This window comes from Lipotes vexillifer, unplaced genomic scaffold, assembly GCF_000442215.2.
Source record: "Lipotes vexillifer unplaced genomic scaffold, Lipotes_vexillifer_v1.1 scaffold153, whole genome shotgun sequence".
NCBI classification, from domain to species: Eukaryota; Metazoa; Chordata; class Mammalia; order Artiodactyla; family Lipotidae; genus Lipotes; species Lipotes vexillifer.
The window spans coordinates 4,839,475-4,858,382 of NW_006774670.1; the positions used below are offsets into that span (position 1 = coordinate 4,839,475).

An 18,908-nucleotide genomic window follows, 5' to 3' on the forward strand; every position below is an offset into this window, starting at 1 on the left:
GCTTTTTCCTCTCACCTCTCAGGGCCACTGTTAATTTCTTTGTGGTTCTGATTCTTCTCACCATCTCTTAAATGTTGCTCTTCCTCAGGTTCCCTTGAGCTCCTTTCTTCTCTTCTCACTCTAATTATTCTTCCAGAGTGAATCTCCTCGAAGGTGGTTTCAGTACCATCTATACGAGGCTGACTCCAAAATGTGTATCCTTGACTTAAACCTCTGTTTACCACTGCCTCCCAGTCATAGGTAGTTGGGAGTCCATGAGTTCCTCAAACTTGCCTCATCATCTTCCCCAGCTTCCCCCGCTGCCCTAATCACATTGTGCACATGCCCTACCACCCACCCACACCCACACACGCACACACACACACCCTCACACACACCCTCCCTCTCACACACACCCTCACATACACACGCTCACACACACACACCCTTACACACGCACCCTCAGACCCACACACAGGCACCCTCACACACACACACACACCCTCACACCCACACCCTCACACCCCTCACACACAGACACATACCCCCCATACCCTCACACACACCCTCACACACACACACGCTCACACACCCTCTCACATACACCCTCACACACACGCTCACACACCCTCACACACATACCCTCATACACACACCCTCTCACACATACCCCCTCACACAGCCCCACACACACCCTCACACACACACCCTCACACACACACAACCTCACACACCACACACACATACACACACTCCACACACACACCCTCACACACACACACACACACACACACCCCACACACACCCCACACACACATACACCAGGTTCTTTTGTCCTCTGCTCTTGCCTCACCTTAACTCAGGCCCTCTCATGGAGTAATGTGTAGCGGAGCCACTTCCTGACTGCTCTGTCTTATGGTAGCCTCATGACAATCTAATCTATTCTCTACACACTTTGGGAAATGTGAATCTGATCCTCTCATTTCCCTGGTGAAGATCTTCCAGTGACTTCCTGTTGCCTTTAGGAAGAAATCCCTGCTTCTTGGGGACCTCAGCATGACATGCTAGGCTCATGATGATTTAATACTAGCCTCATCTGTCCCCACTCCACTCCTGTCCGTGCACTGACTGCTTGGATTCAGTATTTTTCATGATTTCTTGCATTGGCACGAGGCGCTTTCTCATCCTGGGCTGCCCCTCCCTGTCTCTGTAGATAGTAACTCTTCATTCTTCACCACACAGTGGAGCACTCTCCTCCTCCAGGAAGCCTTCCCAGAAGCCCTGACCACTGGCAGTCTAGGTCAGGGCCTTTCGGATGTGTTGCCTCAGAGCCAGGATCCAGTGTGCAGAGTGGTTTAGCACATGTTATCTCTTACCACTGTGTGACCTGAGCTGAATTTTTAAGGCCTCTAATCCTCACTTTCCTCAGCTCTAAAGGAGAAATAATACATAGTAGATAGGGTCATTAGGGTGATCCAGCAAGAGAATTTATACAAAGCACTTAGCACAAAGATTCACATATTGTAGGCACTCCGGTACCTTTGTCATACTGTGTCATAGTCATCTGTTTTCTTACCTGGCTCTTCCACCTTCCCCAAGTGTGACTGCCTAAAGGACGGTGATCTGCAACTGAGCCTTACGTCTTGGTTCCTGGCACATAACGGTGCTCAGTGAATGTGTGTTGGGTGGAAAAATGCATCAGTGAATAGAGGGGGAGGTGTAACATATTCATTAATGTAGGGGTTCCACAAAAAGTCTCACTGGCATTTATGGTTAAGTTTTATACCAGAGGTCAGCAAGCTTTTTCTGTTATGGTCCAAATGGTAAGTATTTCAGGCATTAAGGGCCATAGGGTCTGTCACACCTACTCAGGTCAGCTGTTGCAGTGCAAGCGCAGCTAAGACAGTCCATAAAGAGCGGGCGGGTGAGTGTCTGTGTTCCATTCACACTTTATTCTCCAAAACAGGCAGCTGTGGGCCATAGTTTGCTGACCCCTGTTTTAAAGTTCCCAGTTTATAGGGATAGAGTACTAATTTTATTAGAATTATGTGAGAACAAAAATAATTTTCATCTGTGTGTGAAGTAAACCAAAAATAAATAAACAGAATTAGTTGTTGATGAGGGAAGGTGGTTATACAGAATAGATTCAGATTAATCCAAGAAATTCAAGAAAAAACATCTGCATAAAACTGGAAGAAAAGTTTATATAGCTTTTCATAACTTGAAAATGACTAAAGATTAAGAAACGTTTCTGCAGAATTTATCTAGGGCTTAACATTAAATTATATACAGTCTGAAAATTGCCTAATAGGGGGCAAATAGAGCTCTCTGATTAAGCTTATGTACTCAACTGCTAGGTTTTCTGATGCTTGGGAAATGTGCAAGATTCTGGATGATCATGCTGCTTGGAATGAGTTGGCCAGAGCTTGTCTACACCACATGGAAGTGGAGTTTGCAATCCGTGTTTATCGAACAATTGGAAACGTTGGCATGGTGATGTCCTTGGAACAAATAAAGGTAAACAGCATCTTATGGGAATTATCGGATTAGCATTTAAATGGTGTTTAGTCAAACATTTAAAATTTCTGCAGTTAATGTTACCTAACTCATAAGCAAATTAATTGATAGACCACTACCACTTCCTCCTAAGTACAGTCCTTAAATAAAAAACCCTTGTATTGGGCTTCCCTGGTGGCACAGTGGTTGAGAGTCCGCCTGCCGATGCAGGGGACGTGGGTTCGTGTCCCGGTCCGGGAAGATCCCACATGCCGCGGAGCGGCTGGGCCCGTGAGCTATGGCTGGGCCCATGAGACCCCTCTCCACAACGGGAGAGGCCACAGCAGTGAGAGGCCCGCATTCCGCAAAAAAAAAACAAAAACACAAAAACCTTGTATTTCTTCTCATTAAAACTGCTTTTATTTGTAGGGAATAGAGGACTACAATCTTCTGGCAGGACATCTTGCCATGTTTACTAATGATTTCAACCTGGCTCAGGACCTGTACCTGGCATCCAGCTGTCCCATTGCTGCCCTGGAGGTACGGCAGCAAATGAGGGGAAAAACGTGCAAAGAGGCTCTCACCTTTTGTAGAGTTAAAATCTCTCAGCAACAGATACCACATGCCTTCCCCCTCCTAGAATCAGACTTCAGCTTTAAGAATTCCTGAGTATTCATTAACTTTAGAAATATTTTCATTCTGCATTCTGTGGAGCCATAAAAGGCATGGTATTGTAACATTACCAAATAATTTAAAGTCAGACTGTGTCCAGAGAGGACAGATTCCGTAACTTACAAAAACGCACACAAATAAAAACAGCCACCATTTCTTTCTTTCTTTCTTTCTTCTTTATTTTATAGACAAAGATGTTTATTTTAAGAGTATTTGTTTTCTTGTTTCTTTTAACATCTTTATTGGAGTATAATTGCTTTACAATGATGTGTTAGTTTCTGCTTTATAACAAAGTGAATCAGCTATACATATACATATATCCCCATATCTCCTCCCTCTTGCGTCTCCCTCCCACCCTCCCTATCCCACCCCTCTAGGTGGTCACAAAGCACTGAGCTGATCTCCCTGTGCTATGCGGCTGCTTCCCACTAGCTATCTATTTTACACTTGGTAGTATATATAAGTCCATGCCACTATCTCACTTTGTCCCAGCTTACCCTTCCCCCTCCCTGTGTCCTCAAGTACATTCTCTATGTCTGCATCGTTATTCCTGTCCTAACCCTAAGGTCCTTCAGAAACTTTTTTTTTTTTTTAAATTCCATATATATGTGTTAGCATACTGTATTTGTTTTTCTCTTTCTGACTTACTTCACTCTGTATGACAGACTCTAGGTCCATCCACCTCACTACAAATAACTCAATTTCGTTTCTCTTTACGGCTGAGTAATATTCCATTGTATATATGTGCTGCATCTTCTTTATCCATTCATCTGTTATGGACACTTAGGTTGGTTCCATGTCCTGGCTATTGTAAATAGAGCTGCAGTGAACATTTTGGTACATGACTTTTTTTGAATTATGGTTTTCTCAGGGTGTATGCCCAGTAGTGGGATTGCTGGGTCATATGGTAGTTCTATTTGTAGTTTTTTAAGGAACCTCCATACTGTTCTCCATAGTGGCTGTATCAATTTACATTCCCACCAAGAGTGCAAGAGGGTTCCCTTTTCTCCACACCCTCTCCAGCATTTATTGTTTGTAGATTTTTTGATGATGGCCATTATGATTGGTGTGAGATGATATCTCATTGTAGTTTTGATTTGCATTTCTCTAATGATTAATGATGTTGAGCATCCTTTCATGTGTTTGTTGGCAATCTGTATATCTTCTTTGGAGAAATGTCAATTTAGGTCTTCTGCCCATTTTTGGATTGGGTTGTTTCTGTTTTTGATATTGAGCTGCATGAGCTGCTTGTAAATTTTGGAGATTAATCCTTTGTCAGTTGCTTCATTTGCAAATATTTTCTCCCATTCTGAGGGTTGTCTTTTCGTCTTGTTTATGTTTTCCTTTGCTGAGCAAAAGCTTTTAAGTTTCATTAGGTCCCATTTGTTTGTTTTTATTTCCATTTCTCTAGGAGGTGGGTCAAAAAGGATCTTGCTGTGATTTATGTCAAAGAGCCTTCTTCCTATGTTTTCATCTAAGAGTTTGATAGTGTCTGGCCTTACATTTAGGTCTTTAACCCATTTTGATTTTATTTTTGTGTATGGCGTTAGGGAGTGTTCTAATTTCATTCTTTTACATGTAGCTGTCCAGTTTTCCCAGCACCACTTATTGAAGAGGCTGTCTTTTCTCCATTGTATATTCTTGCCTCCTTTATCAAAGATAAGGTGACCATAGGTGCATGGGTTTATCTCTGAACAGCCACCATTTATTGAGTGCTCACATGTGCCGGGCACTTTTTTTTTAATTCATTTAATTTATTTTAATTCATTTAACCTTCACAACAGTCCTGTGAGATAATACTATTATTTTCTCTATTTTCCAAATGGGAAAATTGAGGCGCATTCGTCTTTTATTTATTATGTGAAATTCTCTTGTGTATGAAGAGGGGGTTAAGGCTTGTGTATCATCACCAGTTTCCCAGAGGTGAGTGTTGCAGGGGAAGGATCAGAAAGGAGTGAAGGACCTAGTTCAATGCAAGAAAGGAGAGAGCTGTGGCTGTGTAGAGTAGCGGTTAAGAACGTGGACTTTAGAGTCGGACGTGGCTGGGTTCAGATCCCAGCTCTGTGTAACCTTGGACAAGTTATTTCATCTCTTTGTGCCCTAGATCCCATTTAAAGGAGGGATAACAATATCTAGCCCGAAGGGTGTTGTAAAGATTTAATAATGAGATTAGATCTTTTGGAACAGTGCCTGAAGGGCTGTAAAGACAGAGATGGTGGCTGCTGACACTCACATTATTTCACCCCAGCCAGCATTTCTGCAACCACATAGAGGGAAGTATATTTGCTGTTGATTTCACAACTTCTCTTTTCAAATTGTTCTATAGCAAATTTTCATTTTTAAATTTTAAGTGAACTAAGTTACTTTTGTTTTAAGAAAAAGTTAGATAATTTTACAACATTATTTGAGCTCACTGGGGACACCCTGAGAAATTTCAGAACTTGGATTGGTAAGCACTGAAGTAGGAACATGGCTGCACTGAGTGAGGGCAATGATGTCATCCCAGCTCTTCTGCATTAGCTGTGGACACTTGTGTGCTGCTGGATTTGTAAAGGATTTAAGGTGATGGCTTCACAATGGAAAGAGGTGATTGCACTCTGTTGTTCCTTTAACCTCACTTTGAAGACTGATAGGTTAGCTAAGTAAAGAGGTTGGAAGCAAAGCCCTACTGCCCAGCCCTGCCACACACTAACAATGAGACTTTGTGTGCAAAACTAGCCTCCCTTTGCCTCAGTTTCTGGATCCCTAAAATGCGCACAAGAGCAGCTCATTACAAAAAGCCTAGTTGTGAAAAGTAAATAGGCTAATGTCCTAAAACAGTACCTGGAAGAAAATAGCACTTACAAAATGTTAGCCATTATTAATTCTTTACAAAGAGTGCATAAAGTGAGGAATGAACTCTAAAAAATTAATGGTTTAATCTTTAATGGTTAGTTTATATGTGGAATTGTGTACCAGACACAGATAAAAGACCTTGGGAGCCAGAGAGAAAGACACGTTCACGTTTTATTTATGTTTGCTACTATTCATCTCATGATATAGGTTCAGATTTTCTCAGAAAATAACATCAGTTCCTATAGTAAAGTATTTCTCAACTTTTTCTTTATTATCTCCCCTCTAAGAAGAAATATTAATTTTAATTTAGCTGATTGAATTAATTTTAATTCAATTTAATTTTTTCCTATGGAGAAAAATTAAATACTAAAGAGAATAAGATTTTGTTTAGGATTGAGTTTTGGAGGGCCACAAACCATTGTAATAGCCAAGATGTTTTTGGTCTCTAAGAACCAATTTTCACCCTTTTGGAGGCTCTGTCACCTGCATTGAGAATGTATGCTATAGTAATTTATTGTCTTTGGAAAGACCAAGTTTCATTTTTTAAACAAAAAGTATCTGTAATCACTTTTATTAAAAACTATATGGTGACTGTGCAGAATAATTTGCTATTTGAAATTAATATCTCTCTCTTCCTAATAGATGAGAAGGGATTTACAGCACTGGGACAGTGCTCTACAACTGGCAAAGCGTTTAGCCCCAGACCAAATACCATTTATATCAAAAGAATATGCTATTCAGCTTGAATTCACGTAAGTACTTGTCTTTATATGTTTCAGTCAGTATCTAATTAATGAATATCTTCAATTCTAAACTGCTGTTCATTATAAGGCCATTGATTTAATAATTAAATCCATTGATTTAATAATTGCTTCTTAGGTGGAAAAAGCCATATTAATTATACATCCAAAAAGTGTTTTATTCTAACTAATGATGTCTTATCCATGTATTTATCCACTTGCATTTTCAGCATCAAAGTCTAAGTTTGGGTCTAAGCCTTTTCTATATTTAGAGTCTAAATATTATTTTGAATTGTATTCGGCCAACAACAGTTAACCATAAACATTGGGGTGACTCTGCTTTTCTTAACCTACGTGCATGACCTTGACCTCTTTGAACACTTTGAGGATTTGCAGTGTGATTTCAAGGCACAGTGAAAAATACCAGGCTTTGTTTTACAACTTCTATTTGCTTAAATTTGTACTTTTTCTTTTGTAAATTGAATTGCACATAGATAAAAATTCAGCAGCTAATGTTGAAAATCAAGCCAGAAACTTTTCACAGGTGGATATGTAGTGCTAGAATAATAATCCTTCATGATGCATGATGAATAGGCTTCACAGATCTTTCCTACCTTTGAAAATGCCATAATCCGTTCTGAGAGATTTAGAATTTTCTAGTGCTGTTAATGGCTAGATGGTTTAACTGTCAGTAGTCTTAATTGACAGACTATACATTTTTATTTCAATGCTGCATAAAAGTGTACGTTTAGAGGCATTCAAGATCCAATTGTAAGCTCACCTTCAGCCATGGTTAATGCCACTAATGCAGATACCTGCAGAGACAAAAAATGAATAATTCATTTGCAAATATAAGCTCACAGGTATATGTGCAATGGCAGTTACATCACAACTGGACAATTTCTTTTGACACTTATTATAGGATACATTCCAATTTCAAAAACTATAAAATGGGAAAAATACTGTTTTTTGAACAAATATGGTTCTAGCATTTAAAACATCATTTTTATATAGTTCCACTTTGTTTTCTATAGACTTTAGATTCATTGAGAATCTTGACAGATAATAGTTGTAGAAATTATTCCATCAAAAGTATTCTTTCATTTCTAACCAAGATACCTTATTTAAAATTTTCCATTTTGCAAATAAAAACTTTTGGAGATTTTGTTTCTTCTTAGTCAACCTTGATCTAAATTTGGCACATTTCTGCCTCTTATACAGTTAATCTATACGTTGAAAAGGTCAAATAGGAATCTTAGTACATAACACAACGGACAAGGCCCTCCGTGTCTGTCCTGAGAGTGACTGGGTCTTAGAGTAAAGAGAAAAGGGTCAATACATTGGGAGATGACCCCCCATCTCCTGTCAGAGCACAAACACCAAAGTAAGCCCTGGAACCATCCAGAAAACTTCCATTGTCTCTTCTTTCAGGAGAATCAAAGTTTTTGTAGCAGACCCTCAAAAACTGTCTCGTTATAGTCAGATGAGCTGAGCCAGTTGAAAGCCTGTGATGTTGTTGATATTTTTTAACCCTTTCTGCTCAACACTTCACTGTGAAGCCACCAATTCCCAAAACTTTCACTGCTATTTCTGTGCCGATTCCTGGACCCTGATCTAGATACACACCCCAGCCCCCCATATCAGGAGACTTTCCCTTGTGATAATAGTAATGAACTAAGTATATCTCATCATCATCCAATATCCCAGTAGCCACCAGCTGCTGATTTTGATGCTAAGGCCCTAGGCCTGTGCTCAGTTCCATCAGTCTGTTTTATTCTGCATCCAAGACATTGATTAGATCAAAGCAGGACCAGTCGATATCACCTGTGGGAGGGATTTAGCTCTCCAGTCTGGCACTAGAATAGTGAGCTAGATCCACATGAGGGTTCCAAAATAAAATAATAATAAAGTGAATGAACTAAAATACCATAAAAATAAAGTGAGAGTTCCAAAGTCTTAATTTAGCATCTCCTAACTGGGTTTGCCCAAGGAAAACCTCAGGCTCCTGAAGGAGGAACTATCAGGAGACATCTCTAGCTGTGTTAATGTAATTGGGTCCAAGTATTAGAAATTTGCACTTAGGAATACTGCTGACTATGAAGCCCTGGACTGTCCAAAACAAAGTTCTCAATCGGCTTCTCTTCCAGGAAATTCCTTGTAACCAACAGATGAGGAAACTGAGTGAGGATGAGAGAGGTTGAATAACTGGTCTAAGCTGATAAGGTAGAGCTCAAATAATGCCATTTTCAGAGCTGATTAATTTATTATGGAGGAGATGATTTCTCAAAGGACAATGGGTCTCCAAATTGATCTTAAGTAAATCACTGGTCCATTCTGTTCCAAGCAATAAAAATGAATTGAGGTAATAAATATGACTTCTAGATATGCAGATCCATGTTAGCATTGGTCATGGGAATAGGGAGTGGTATTATTTATTTCATGTATAATACTTCTAATCAGAATAAGAACCAGGGCCCTTAATACTGTCATCCCCAGTGTTTTCCTTCATTTCTACCCAGATTCTCTTAATACATATTGTACTTATAAATATTGGGTGTTTGGAAAAAACATTCTTTTTTATGGTCACATGATTGTCTTTAGTGCCCCAAAGGAGATAATTAAGCAAAAGTGACCCATAAAATTTAATGTACCTCCCCAAAATGCCTAGCATACTGCAAAGTTAGTACCTTACAGTCTTAGCAAAATCTAGCTTAATAATTATTTTTAAAGTAGCAAAATAATGGACTGCACTTGAAAGAATGCATGTATAAATGTTGTATACCACACCTTTTATGTGCTTAAGCAATTCAGTGACAGATGATCTTTTAAATCTTGTATATGTAAATAAGATACTTAAATGTGTATTAAAATTCACATTTTTTTTTCAGGGGTGACTATGTAAATGCTCTGGCTCATTATGAGAAAGGAATAACAGGTGATAATAAGGTAACCTTGAATAAAGATAAGATATGCATAAATGTCTTTGGGTTTGTTGTTAGTTCCCTTTAAAACATAATCTTATTTGCATTGTATTTATTCCGTATATAGCAGGTGAGCCTTTTTTCAGTTTATTAACAGCTTTGCAAGGATATGGTTAAGTCATTTTCAAACACTGAACTCTTAAACACTGAAGTCGACAATATTTTTATCAGTCTGAAAAAGCTATGTTTTCCATACACCCTAATTATGAGCTTCATGTTAAGGTTGGGAGTATGATTTTCATTCCTTCCCAGTTACAGGCTAGCTATTGATTTTCATAAAGCTGTTCCTTTTACTCTTAAAAAGTTTCAGTAACCACTTTGAAAGTGAATTCCCAGTTCATAAAAGTATGTTCTACCATTTCATTCCTTATGCTGTATCTTTTATGACGAACCTGGTAAGCATGTACTTTACCCACCATTCCAGTCCATTCTCCCATCCCAGACGATCCCAGAATTTTAGCTCCAGAAGCTAAATTTTGCGATAAAAATGGATGTTTTTAAGTTAGGTGATGTCAAGATTGAAAATATTTTTCTTTTCTATATTATATCTAGCATTTTATTACAAAAGTAATACAATTTCAGTATAGTCAATTTGAAAAATCACCAAAGTAGGTTAACCTGCAAAGTGAGAGTCCAACGTTCTCTCCTCCATCCACACTCCTTAATGGTAACCACTGTTCATGATTTTATATATTTCCATCCAGAATCTCTGCTAAGCGTACAGATATGTATATGATAGGGATTTTTACTAAAAATGAAATCATTCACTTCCATTCATTCAGCAAAGATCAACTGAGAATCCATTCTGTGAAAAGCAGCATTTTGCTTTATGGCCTTTCCAAATCAATACATTATGAATGTTTTAATTTTTTAAGAGCTTCTAAAATTTCGTTGTTAGGATGTACCATGGTTTTTTCATCCACTCCCTTATTGATTATATTGTAGTTGTTTGGGGTTTTGTTTCTATCAAAAACACCACAGTGAATATTCTACCTAGTATATATATCTTTAGCTACTTAAAATAGTATTTCTGCAGGATTTATTCTTATAGGTGGGATTGTAGGTCATAAAATGTGTGCTTTTAATTTTTTGTACTGCTAGATTGCTCTCCAAAAGAACTTGTAGTAATTCATCCAGCTGTTAGTTGTGTAGGAAAGGGTCTGTTTCCCTCACATTCTCAACACTACCAATCTCTACCAATTTGATCAGTCAAAAAAAAGAAGGTATTTCATTTTACTTTGTGTGTGTTTGATTATTAGTGAAGTCAAGCATGTTTTATTTATTTATTGGCCAATTGTATGTTTTTTTATGAATTGCCTGATTATATCCTTTGTTCATTTATCTCTTGGGGTTTTGACATTTTCTTTGTTTGGCTGCATCTATTTAAGTTTGTCCTTAATTGTGTTATTAAAGACAGTCACCACTAGTCACATGTGGCCATTTAAGTTATTTAAAATTAAGTAAAATATAAAATTCAGTTCCTCTGTCACAAAATAAATAAATAAAGGTTTTATGTTTCATCAGGCCTAGTAGGGAAATTTTCAGTTTGATAAATATTTTCTCTCTTAATGTTATTCATGCATAGCATTTATGCTATGTGCCCAGTATATTTCCTCTCACATACAATTTTATACCAAGAAGACATACAAAGAAATGCAAGGTATTACGACAAAGGGGCAGTAAAAATTTGGTCTTGAGCACAAAAGATCTAGACTTCTAAAGAAAAAAATATAACTTTACAACAGATGATTTTTAAAAAGAGACTCAATGTTATTTCAAAATCTTGAGATTTGCCAGAAAAAGATTAATGAAAGTAAACCATAACCTTTGGGCTCATTTTAGATTGAAATTGTTTGGCTAGAATACATCATTTTAAGTTAGGGTCTGATTCATTAGTTATTTGTCTTCTAATTTCAGGAACATGATGAGGTATGTCTGGCTGGCGTGGCCCAGATGTCCATAAGAATGGGAGACATCCGCCGAGGGGTTAGCCTAGCCCTCAAGCACCCCAGCAGAGTCCTTAAAAGAGACTGTGGAGCCATATTGGAGAATATGAAGGTAGACTTTTCTGTGAATAAATATTCATGTGGTCTCATACATAATAAATTTAGTATTTTGATAATCTCATATTATTTTAGCAATTTTCAGAAGCAGCTCAACTCTATGAAAAAGGTCTCTACTATGACAAAGCAGCATCTGTTTACATCCGCTGTAAGAACTGGTAAGAATTTGCTAAAATTTGTTCTGAGCAGGTGTGGAAATGAATGTGTGTCGATGATCTCCCCACTGGTTTTTTTTTTTTTTAACGTCTTTATTGGGGTATAATTGCTTTACAGTGGTGTGTTAGTTTCTGCTTTATAACAAAGTGAATCAGTTATACATATACATATGTTCCCATATCTCTTCCCTCTTGCGTCTCCCTCCCTCCCACCCACTGGTTTTCTTGCTGCTCCTCCCAGCTGTACAACTATTGCCTCTATCTGGGCCTTCCTTCCATCTCCTCTTTTTCTTTTTAGATGAGTTCACATTAATAGTTCCTTTTCCAAAGAACAGCACATTTACTTGGTTTAATATGGGGAAATACCTGATCAGATAAATTGCTAGAATAAAAAAGCCCTATTGTCCCCAAAGAGTTAATGAACTAACCTTCATTTTCCCACAGAGGGTGGGCTAGTGGGGTTGGGGGCTGGAGAAAGAGCAATTAAATCTTTTACCTATAGGAGGCCAAGATTTTTTAAAGATCATGATAACTGTGTTTTGAATCCTAAAAACTAATATCTGATTGTAGGAAGCTACTTTTAGAGCAAATGTAGTGCTGATATTGTTCTCCTAAACCTACCTTTCTAGGGCAAAAGTTGGTGAACTTCTGCCTCATGTTTCTTCTCCAAAGATTCACTTGCAGTATGCCAAAGCTAAAGAAGCAGATGGAAGGTTTGTACAATTTCTCAATTTTATACAAATTTAAAGAATGTTTTATAAATTAACTATTGATATTTGCAACCCTCTCAGAAAGGCAAAGCAGAGAAAGACAGAAAATATCTTTACTCCTCACCTGGCTTGAAGTGCCAGACTATTAAATTTTTCCCACACTTTTATATACCTCAGTCAATCCTTTATGTATTCATATATGGACTAAAATCTCATTTTTACTTGAGGGTTAAATATTAGAAGTTGAAATTTTGATATAATATGGCATGAAAATGAAGTTAGGCAATAGTCATTTTATTAAGGACGATAACTTACAGATGCAGAGGAAAAGAAAATGAAGAAACATGAAGTTCATACCTATGGCTGCACTGTTTAAGCCACAAAACAGCAGTAAAATATAGCAATGGACAGTTGGTATCCTAAATATACAAATATTTCCTGGAACTTTAATACAAGAAACTCAAAGGCACTTGGAGGAAATGGGCTAAAGACAAGGAAGAAATACAGTTATGAAATTATATTTTATGCAAACGTGAAAAAGCTCTATCTCACTAACAGTAATTAAATTAAAGCAAACAGTATATCATTTTAACTTATCATATTAGGAAAAGATTTATTTTAAACTAATAACCATATTGTCAAAAAGCACTTGTTTTACATGACTGATGAGACTGTAAATTTCTAAAGTCTTTAGAAAGTTATTTAGCAATATGTATTAAGAGATTTTGAAAGGTTACTTCTTTCTACTTTTAGAAAAGTAACCTTAAGAAAGAGATATACATTAAGTGTCTTGTTAAAACGGAAAGAGCTAGAGAGCTCATGGGGACTGAACAGAAGTCTTGAGCTCTGTCTAGAGGTCAACACACAATGATTTTATATATCACTGTTAAGCTATGTCTCTAATTGTGAAAAATTCCTTATTTTCTGTTTTCTAAAATAAGCCTGTATTACTATTATAATCTTTCCACTCAAACAAAAACAATAAAATGTAAAAAATTGTATATATATGGTTCAGATGAGAAAACAGTAAAATTGGTATTTTACTGTTAGTTTATCAAACCTCTGAAAAGAACATATTTTAGTGAAATGGTTCCTGGTATTCTTTCTGATAAAAAATGAAGTTCAAGAAAAATAAGCAACGACTGTCAATAAAAAAGTGTCCCAAACATTTATTGACATTTTTTCCCCAAATGTGACAGTGTTAAGAAAGTTTGTCTGAAATAAGTATCTCTTATAGATACAAAGAAGCTGTTGTGGCTTATGAGAATGCAAAACAGTGGAACAGCGTGATCCGCATCTACCTGGACCACCTCAACAATCCAGAAAAGGCTGTCAGTATTGTCAGAGAAACCCAGTCCCTGGATGGAGCCAAGATGGTAGCCCGGTAACATAACGCATTAATATTTTTGGACTTCCAAAAACGAACCTTAAAAGAGAGCCCCCGCTTCCTCTTATCAAATAAATCAATTCAAATGGAATACTTATTCTGTTTTTTGGGGTTTTTAAAAAATTATATCTAAGTGTTTAAATTCAAAGGCTGTTTTTTGTGGTCAACGTATGAGGGTATGTTTTCCAAATATAAACATATGGTATAGAACTGCAGTTTACCGAATACATTTTTACTTTTAAATGGTTTCTCCAGGTTGAAAAAGATCTTATTTTGTAAATGACAAACTTCTTTTAAATGAGTCAAGTTCATTAAAGTACTTTGTTTCAGGTTTTTTCTACAGCTAGGTGACTATGGGTCTGCCATCCAGTTTCTTGTTATGTCCAAATGTAATAATGAAGCTTTCACACTGGCTCAGCAGCACAACAAAATGGAAATCTATGCGGACATTATCGGTAAATATCGTTTTTTTCCCTAATTTCTCTTAAAGACTTTATCAAAGGAACACTTTGACTCTTATGGTCTAATGATCAGATTTGTATATCCACAAGGACATGCACACACACCATTTATACACAGACACACACACCAGCTATATGTTACTTGTTAGATTTCAAGATCCCTACTATACCTTAAAGACGAGATGGAATTACAAGACCATTTTCAAAAATTAAGGTGTTTTGGGTGACTTCTGCGAGAGGCCAGATTTCCCAAATCCTGCTGCTGCTCAAGGAACCTGGTAAAGCAAGGTTCCAAGATGAAGGTAATAGGAAATGAAGAATGATTTTTGAAAAAGTAAATGTTTTCATAAATTTTTTTAAATTGAGTTATAAATTAAGAATAGGGCTTCCCTGGTGGCGCAGTGGTTGAGAGTCCGCCTGCCGATGCAGGGGACACGGGGTCGTGCCCCCGTCCGGGAAGATCCCACATGCCGGGGAGCAGCTGGGCCCGGGAGCCATGGCCGCTGAGCCTGCGCGTCCCGGAGCCTGTGCTCCCCAATGGGAGAGGCCACAACAGTGAGAGGCCCGCGTACCGCAAAAAAAAAAAAAAAGAATATATGGGGCTTCCCTGGGGGCGCGGTGGTTGTGCGTCCCCCTGCCGATGCAGGGGACACGGGGTCGTGCCCCCGTCCGGGAAGATCCCACATGCCGGGGAGCAGCTGGGCCCGGGAGCCATGGCCGCTGAGCCTGCGCGTCCCGGAGCCTGTGCTCCCCAATGGGAGAGGCCACAACAGTGAGAGGCCCGCGTACCGCAAAAAAAAAAAAAAAAAAAAAAAAAAAGAATATATGATGTGGTTTTTAAAGATTTTGAAAGTACAAAAGAAAATTCTATATTATGAGAATACTGGCTTATACGTTTTCTTCCCATGTTTGTAATTATTCTTAGAAATTACTGAAATAATTTTCAGATTTTTCACTTCATGGGCCATGTATAACATTATTTGTGGTGTGATTTTTCTTCTTTTTTTCCTTTTTTATTGTAAAATATACATAATGTAAATTTACCATTTTAACCATTTTTAAGTGTACAGTTTGGTTGCATTAAGTACATTCGCATTGTTGTGCAACTATCACCACATCCGTCTCCAGAACTTTGTCATCATCCTAAACTAAAACTATACACCCATTAAACAATAGCTCCCATTCCCCTCACCTCCCAGCCTCATAACCACTGTTCTACTTTCTGTTGCTATGATTTTGACTACTCGTGGTACCTTTTATAAGTGGAATTATAATATTTGTCCTGTTACGTTATTTCGTTTTTTTACAATTCACAAAATGACTATAAGAATTGTTGGTGGGATTCGTGAGAAAATTTTTGTTTCAGTCTTCAAGGGAAGTAGTAGGTAAAAGCATCTTCTAATATCTTAGGAAGTCATTCAGGTAATTGGAGAAAATAAAGAGCTAAAGAAAAAAAGGAAATACAGATAAAAGCAACATTACAAATATTAATGTTTAACATGACAGATGACATTTCTGTCCCAACAACTGCAAATCATCATTGCACTAAAGCATTTAAGTTTTTCTAATTTCAGAAAGATGTGGCTTATCCTAAATCATGCACACACACATATACACACATATGCCCTCCCACTCCCAAAACATAACACACTTTTCTTCACCCTTCTTTACTCCCTTCTTTTATAAACTCCATATCTGCCTTGGTCTGGAGACACAGAGCTGTTCTTATACTTTGGTGCCCTACTGGGCCTCCAACTCCCATGGCTAAACATAGACAATGAATTGGAATTCCAGCAGCTTTGGGGTCTTCTGTGCTTAATATGTTTAAGCCTGTAAAAGAAAAACAGAAAAGGGACTTCCCTGGTGGTTAAGACCCCACGCTCCCAATGCAGGGGGCCCGGGTTTGATCTCTGGTCAAGGCGCTAGACCCCGCCTCCCACAACTAAGATCCAGTGCAACCAAATAAAAATTAATTAATTAAATAAATAAATATTTTTTTAAAAAAGGAAAAACAGTAATTATCTTTAAATAGCATCTGTTGTCCATTTGAGTATCATCTCCCTTGTCTGGCAAATACATACAGACTATTGTTTAAACTGGGCACTGGAGAAAGGAGATGGATTACATTTGCATTATGGTTAACTTTGCTCCTGATTGTTCTGAAACCCTAGGGAAATCCTGGATTGTTCCTTGTTTTAGGAAATAAGATTGAGACTCTTAAAGAAAGATAAAAGTCACTAAGGGTAATGTCAAACCGTAACCCAGCTTCTCACAAAGCGTCATAACTTCCTCTCCTGATTGTTATTTAGAGCGAAAAGAAGATGGAACAGAGTTGATATGTGGGGTTATTATGGTGAATGTGTTTTGTGATGAAAAAGACACTGATAATAATATTTGCTGTTGCAAGGCTTTCATCACCTCTTTTTAGATTACCTCTTTTAGATCCTCTTTTTAGAATAGCAATAAGAGGTAAACAAGTTTTGCTCAGATATTTTACTCAATGAATTTCTGTTGTAGGTTCTGAAGACACTACTAATGAGGACTATCAAAGCATTGCCTTATATTTCGAAGGAGAAAAAAGACATTTTCAGGCTGGAAAATTCTTCTTGCTGTGTGGCCAGTATTCACGAGTGAGTATTTGCCAAGAAAACATACTTTGGACTCCACAGGAATGATCAGATAAAATAAATAATGATATTAAAATAATGATAATCATTAAAATAACGATATTATTTTAAGTAATATCTTAAAATATATTACGCTCCCAGACACCCAGATTTGAAATCTCAGAGTCAGCCTTAAACTCTTCCCCTCTGTCCCACATCCAGTCACATTCTGCCTTCATAACCTCTCTCACAGCTCTCTCTTTTTCGTTTTAACTACCATCCATGTAATCCAAACCTGGGTCACCTCACTTTAGGTTATGGCAGTGGTTTCCTATTTTCCTCGTTTTTAGCTTCTCTGTCTATAACTCATCCTTCATTTTGTTCCCCAAATGGTACTAACTTTGACTGACAAAGAGCCCCTAAAACAGGGGTTACAGTGTTCAAGCAAGGGACGTAAACAAGTGAAGCTGCAGGGTCAGGCTGTGCGTTCACTGAGTGACAGGGTAGGGACTGCTGGACGGGACGTGTTTTGTCTGAAGGGAACAGCTGTTTCTCACCTCCAAAAAAGTGTTGCCATTCAGGAGTTTGGGCCTACTAGCTCAGATCATAGGATTTTTTGACAAGAAACAAGTCTGGGTCAATATTAAAATATAGGCCCATATATTTGTATAACATCTCACTGGCCAAAGAAACATGTCTGTGTGTGAATTCAGCCTTCAGGCCATCAATTTGCTGTTCTGGCCTCTTAGTTACTGAGTCTAAACTCCTTAGCTGGCACTCAAGAGAATTTCCACAATTGACCAACCAGCCTGAACTTCCCAATCTGGCATCTAGCTTTTTCCATTGAAGAATCCTACGCTTCCGCTAGCCTTCTCCCGTCCCTGTTCTCCACCTGGGTTCCTCTTTGCCCTCTTCCCCACCTTCCACAGACCTGTTCATCTTCAAGTCCTTTTCCTCTGTGTTATCTTCAAGATCATCCTCATGTCCAATCATCTTTTCTTCTTCGGACCGTCTATAAAGCCAACTGGCAATACTGCCCCTTTGTCTCTGAAACTTTTATAACTTTAAACGTCTTCATAGGTGTGGTGGTGTGGCATTCAGGAGTTAGACAACTATGGCTTAAAATATTTGATTATAATAATTATATTTTCATCACATCACATAGATCTCTCCAATTAGATTGTACATGATACAAAGAGACAGCCTGGTATTTTCCATAGCATCTAGCACAGTCTCATATACAGAGCAGCAAGTTGTTAGTAAATATTTGTTGAGTGAATAAATGAATGAAAATAATTAACTCTTCCTACCTAAAGAGGGCACATTTTTCATTCTGATTTCATTTGAAATCAGAACTAGATTCTTCAAAGGGTCAACTGGATCCTTCCACTTTTTAAACTATACTCAGCCTTTTAAGTATATATTTTAAGACTCAGCACTGTGCACACTCCTGGTTGAGATGAAGATACTTTCACAAACTGTGATTACTTTGTGTGAAAACTTTGTTTTTCCCAATGTGAAAGCAGTCTGAAAATTTTTAATTTCTATACAATTCTCATTTCAGGCACTTAAACACTTGCTGAAATGTCCAAGCTCAGAAGACAATGCAGCAATAGAAATGGCAATTGAAACTGTAAGTTAACTCTGGAATGAAACTTTCATGAATGCTAATTATTTTTTTAACTTTTTGAGGAAATTTCCAAACATTTACAAAAGTAGACCAAACAGCATAACAAACCCCCAGATACCCATCATCTCATTTCAACAGCTATCCGCACATGGCCAGTTCATATTTTATTCATACCTCCACCCTCTTTCCCTAT

At 37.8% G+C, this 18,908-nt stretch overlaps 1 protein-coding gene across 2 annotated transcripts in view; it reads left to right on the plus strand.

Annotated features, from left to right (window-relative positions):
* WDR19 (WD repeat domain 19) overlaps positions 1-18,908 on the plus strand; it is an 88,439-nt gene that overhangs the window by 46,087 nt on the left and 23,444 nt on the right. For both annotated transcript variants that reach the window (XM_007449415.1, XM_007449416.1), the window contains 11 exons: positions 2,337-2,496; positions 2,905-3,015; positions 6,625-6,734; positions 9,611-9,668; positions 11,621-11,761; positions 11,842-11,924; positions 12,551-12,634; positions 13,869-14,015; positions 14,349-14,473; positions 16,997-17,109; positions 18,650-18,718. In XM_007449415.1, coding sequence (XP_007449477.1) covers positions 2,337-2,496; positions 2,905-3,015; positions 6,625-6,734; positions 9,611-9,668; positions 11,621-11,761; positions 11,842-11,924; positions 12,551-12,634; positions 13,869-14,015; positions 14,349-14,473; positions 16,997-17,109; positions 18,650-18,718 — 1,201 coding nt within the window. The remainder of the gene's footprint in view (positions 1-2,336; positions 2,497-2,904; positions 3,016-6,624; positions 6,735-9,610; positions 9,669-11,620; positions 11,762-11,841; positions 11,925-12,550; positions 12,635-13,868; positions 14,016-14,348; positions 14,474-16,996; positions 17,110-18,649; positions 18,719-18,908) is intronic.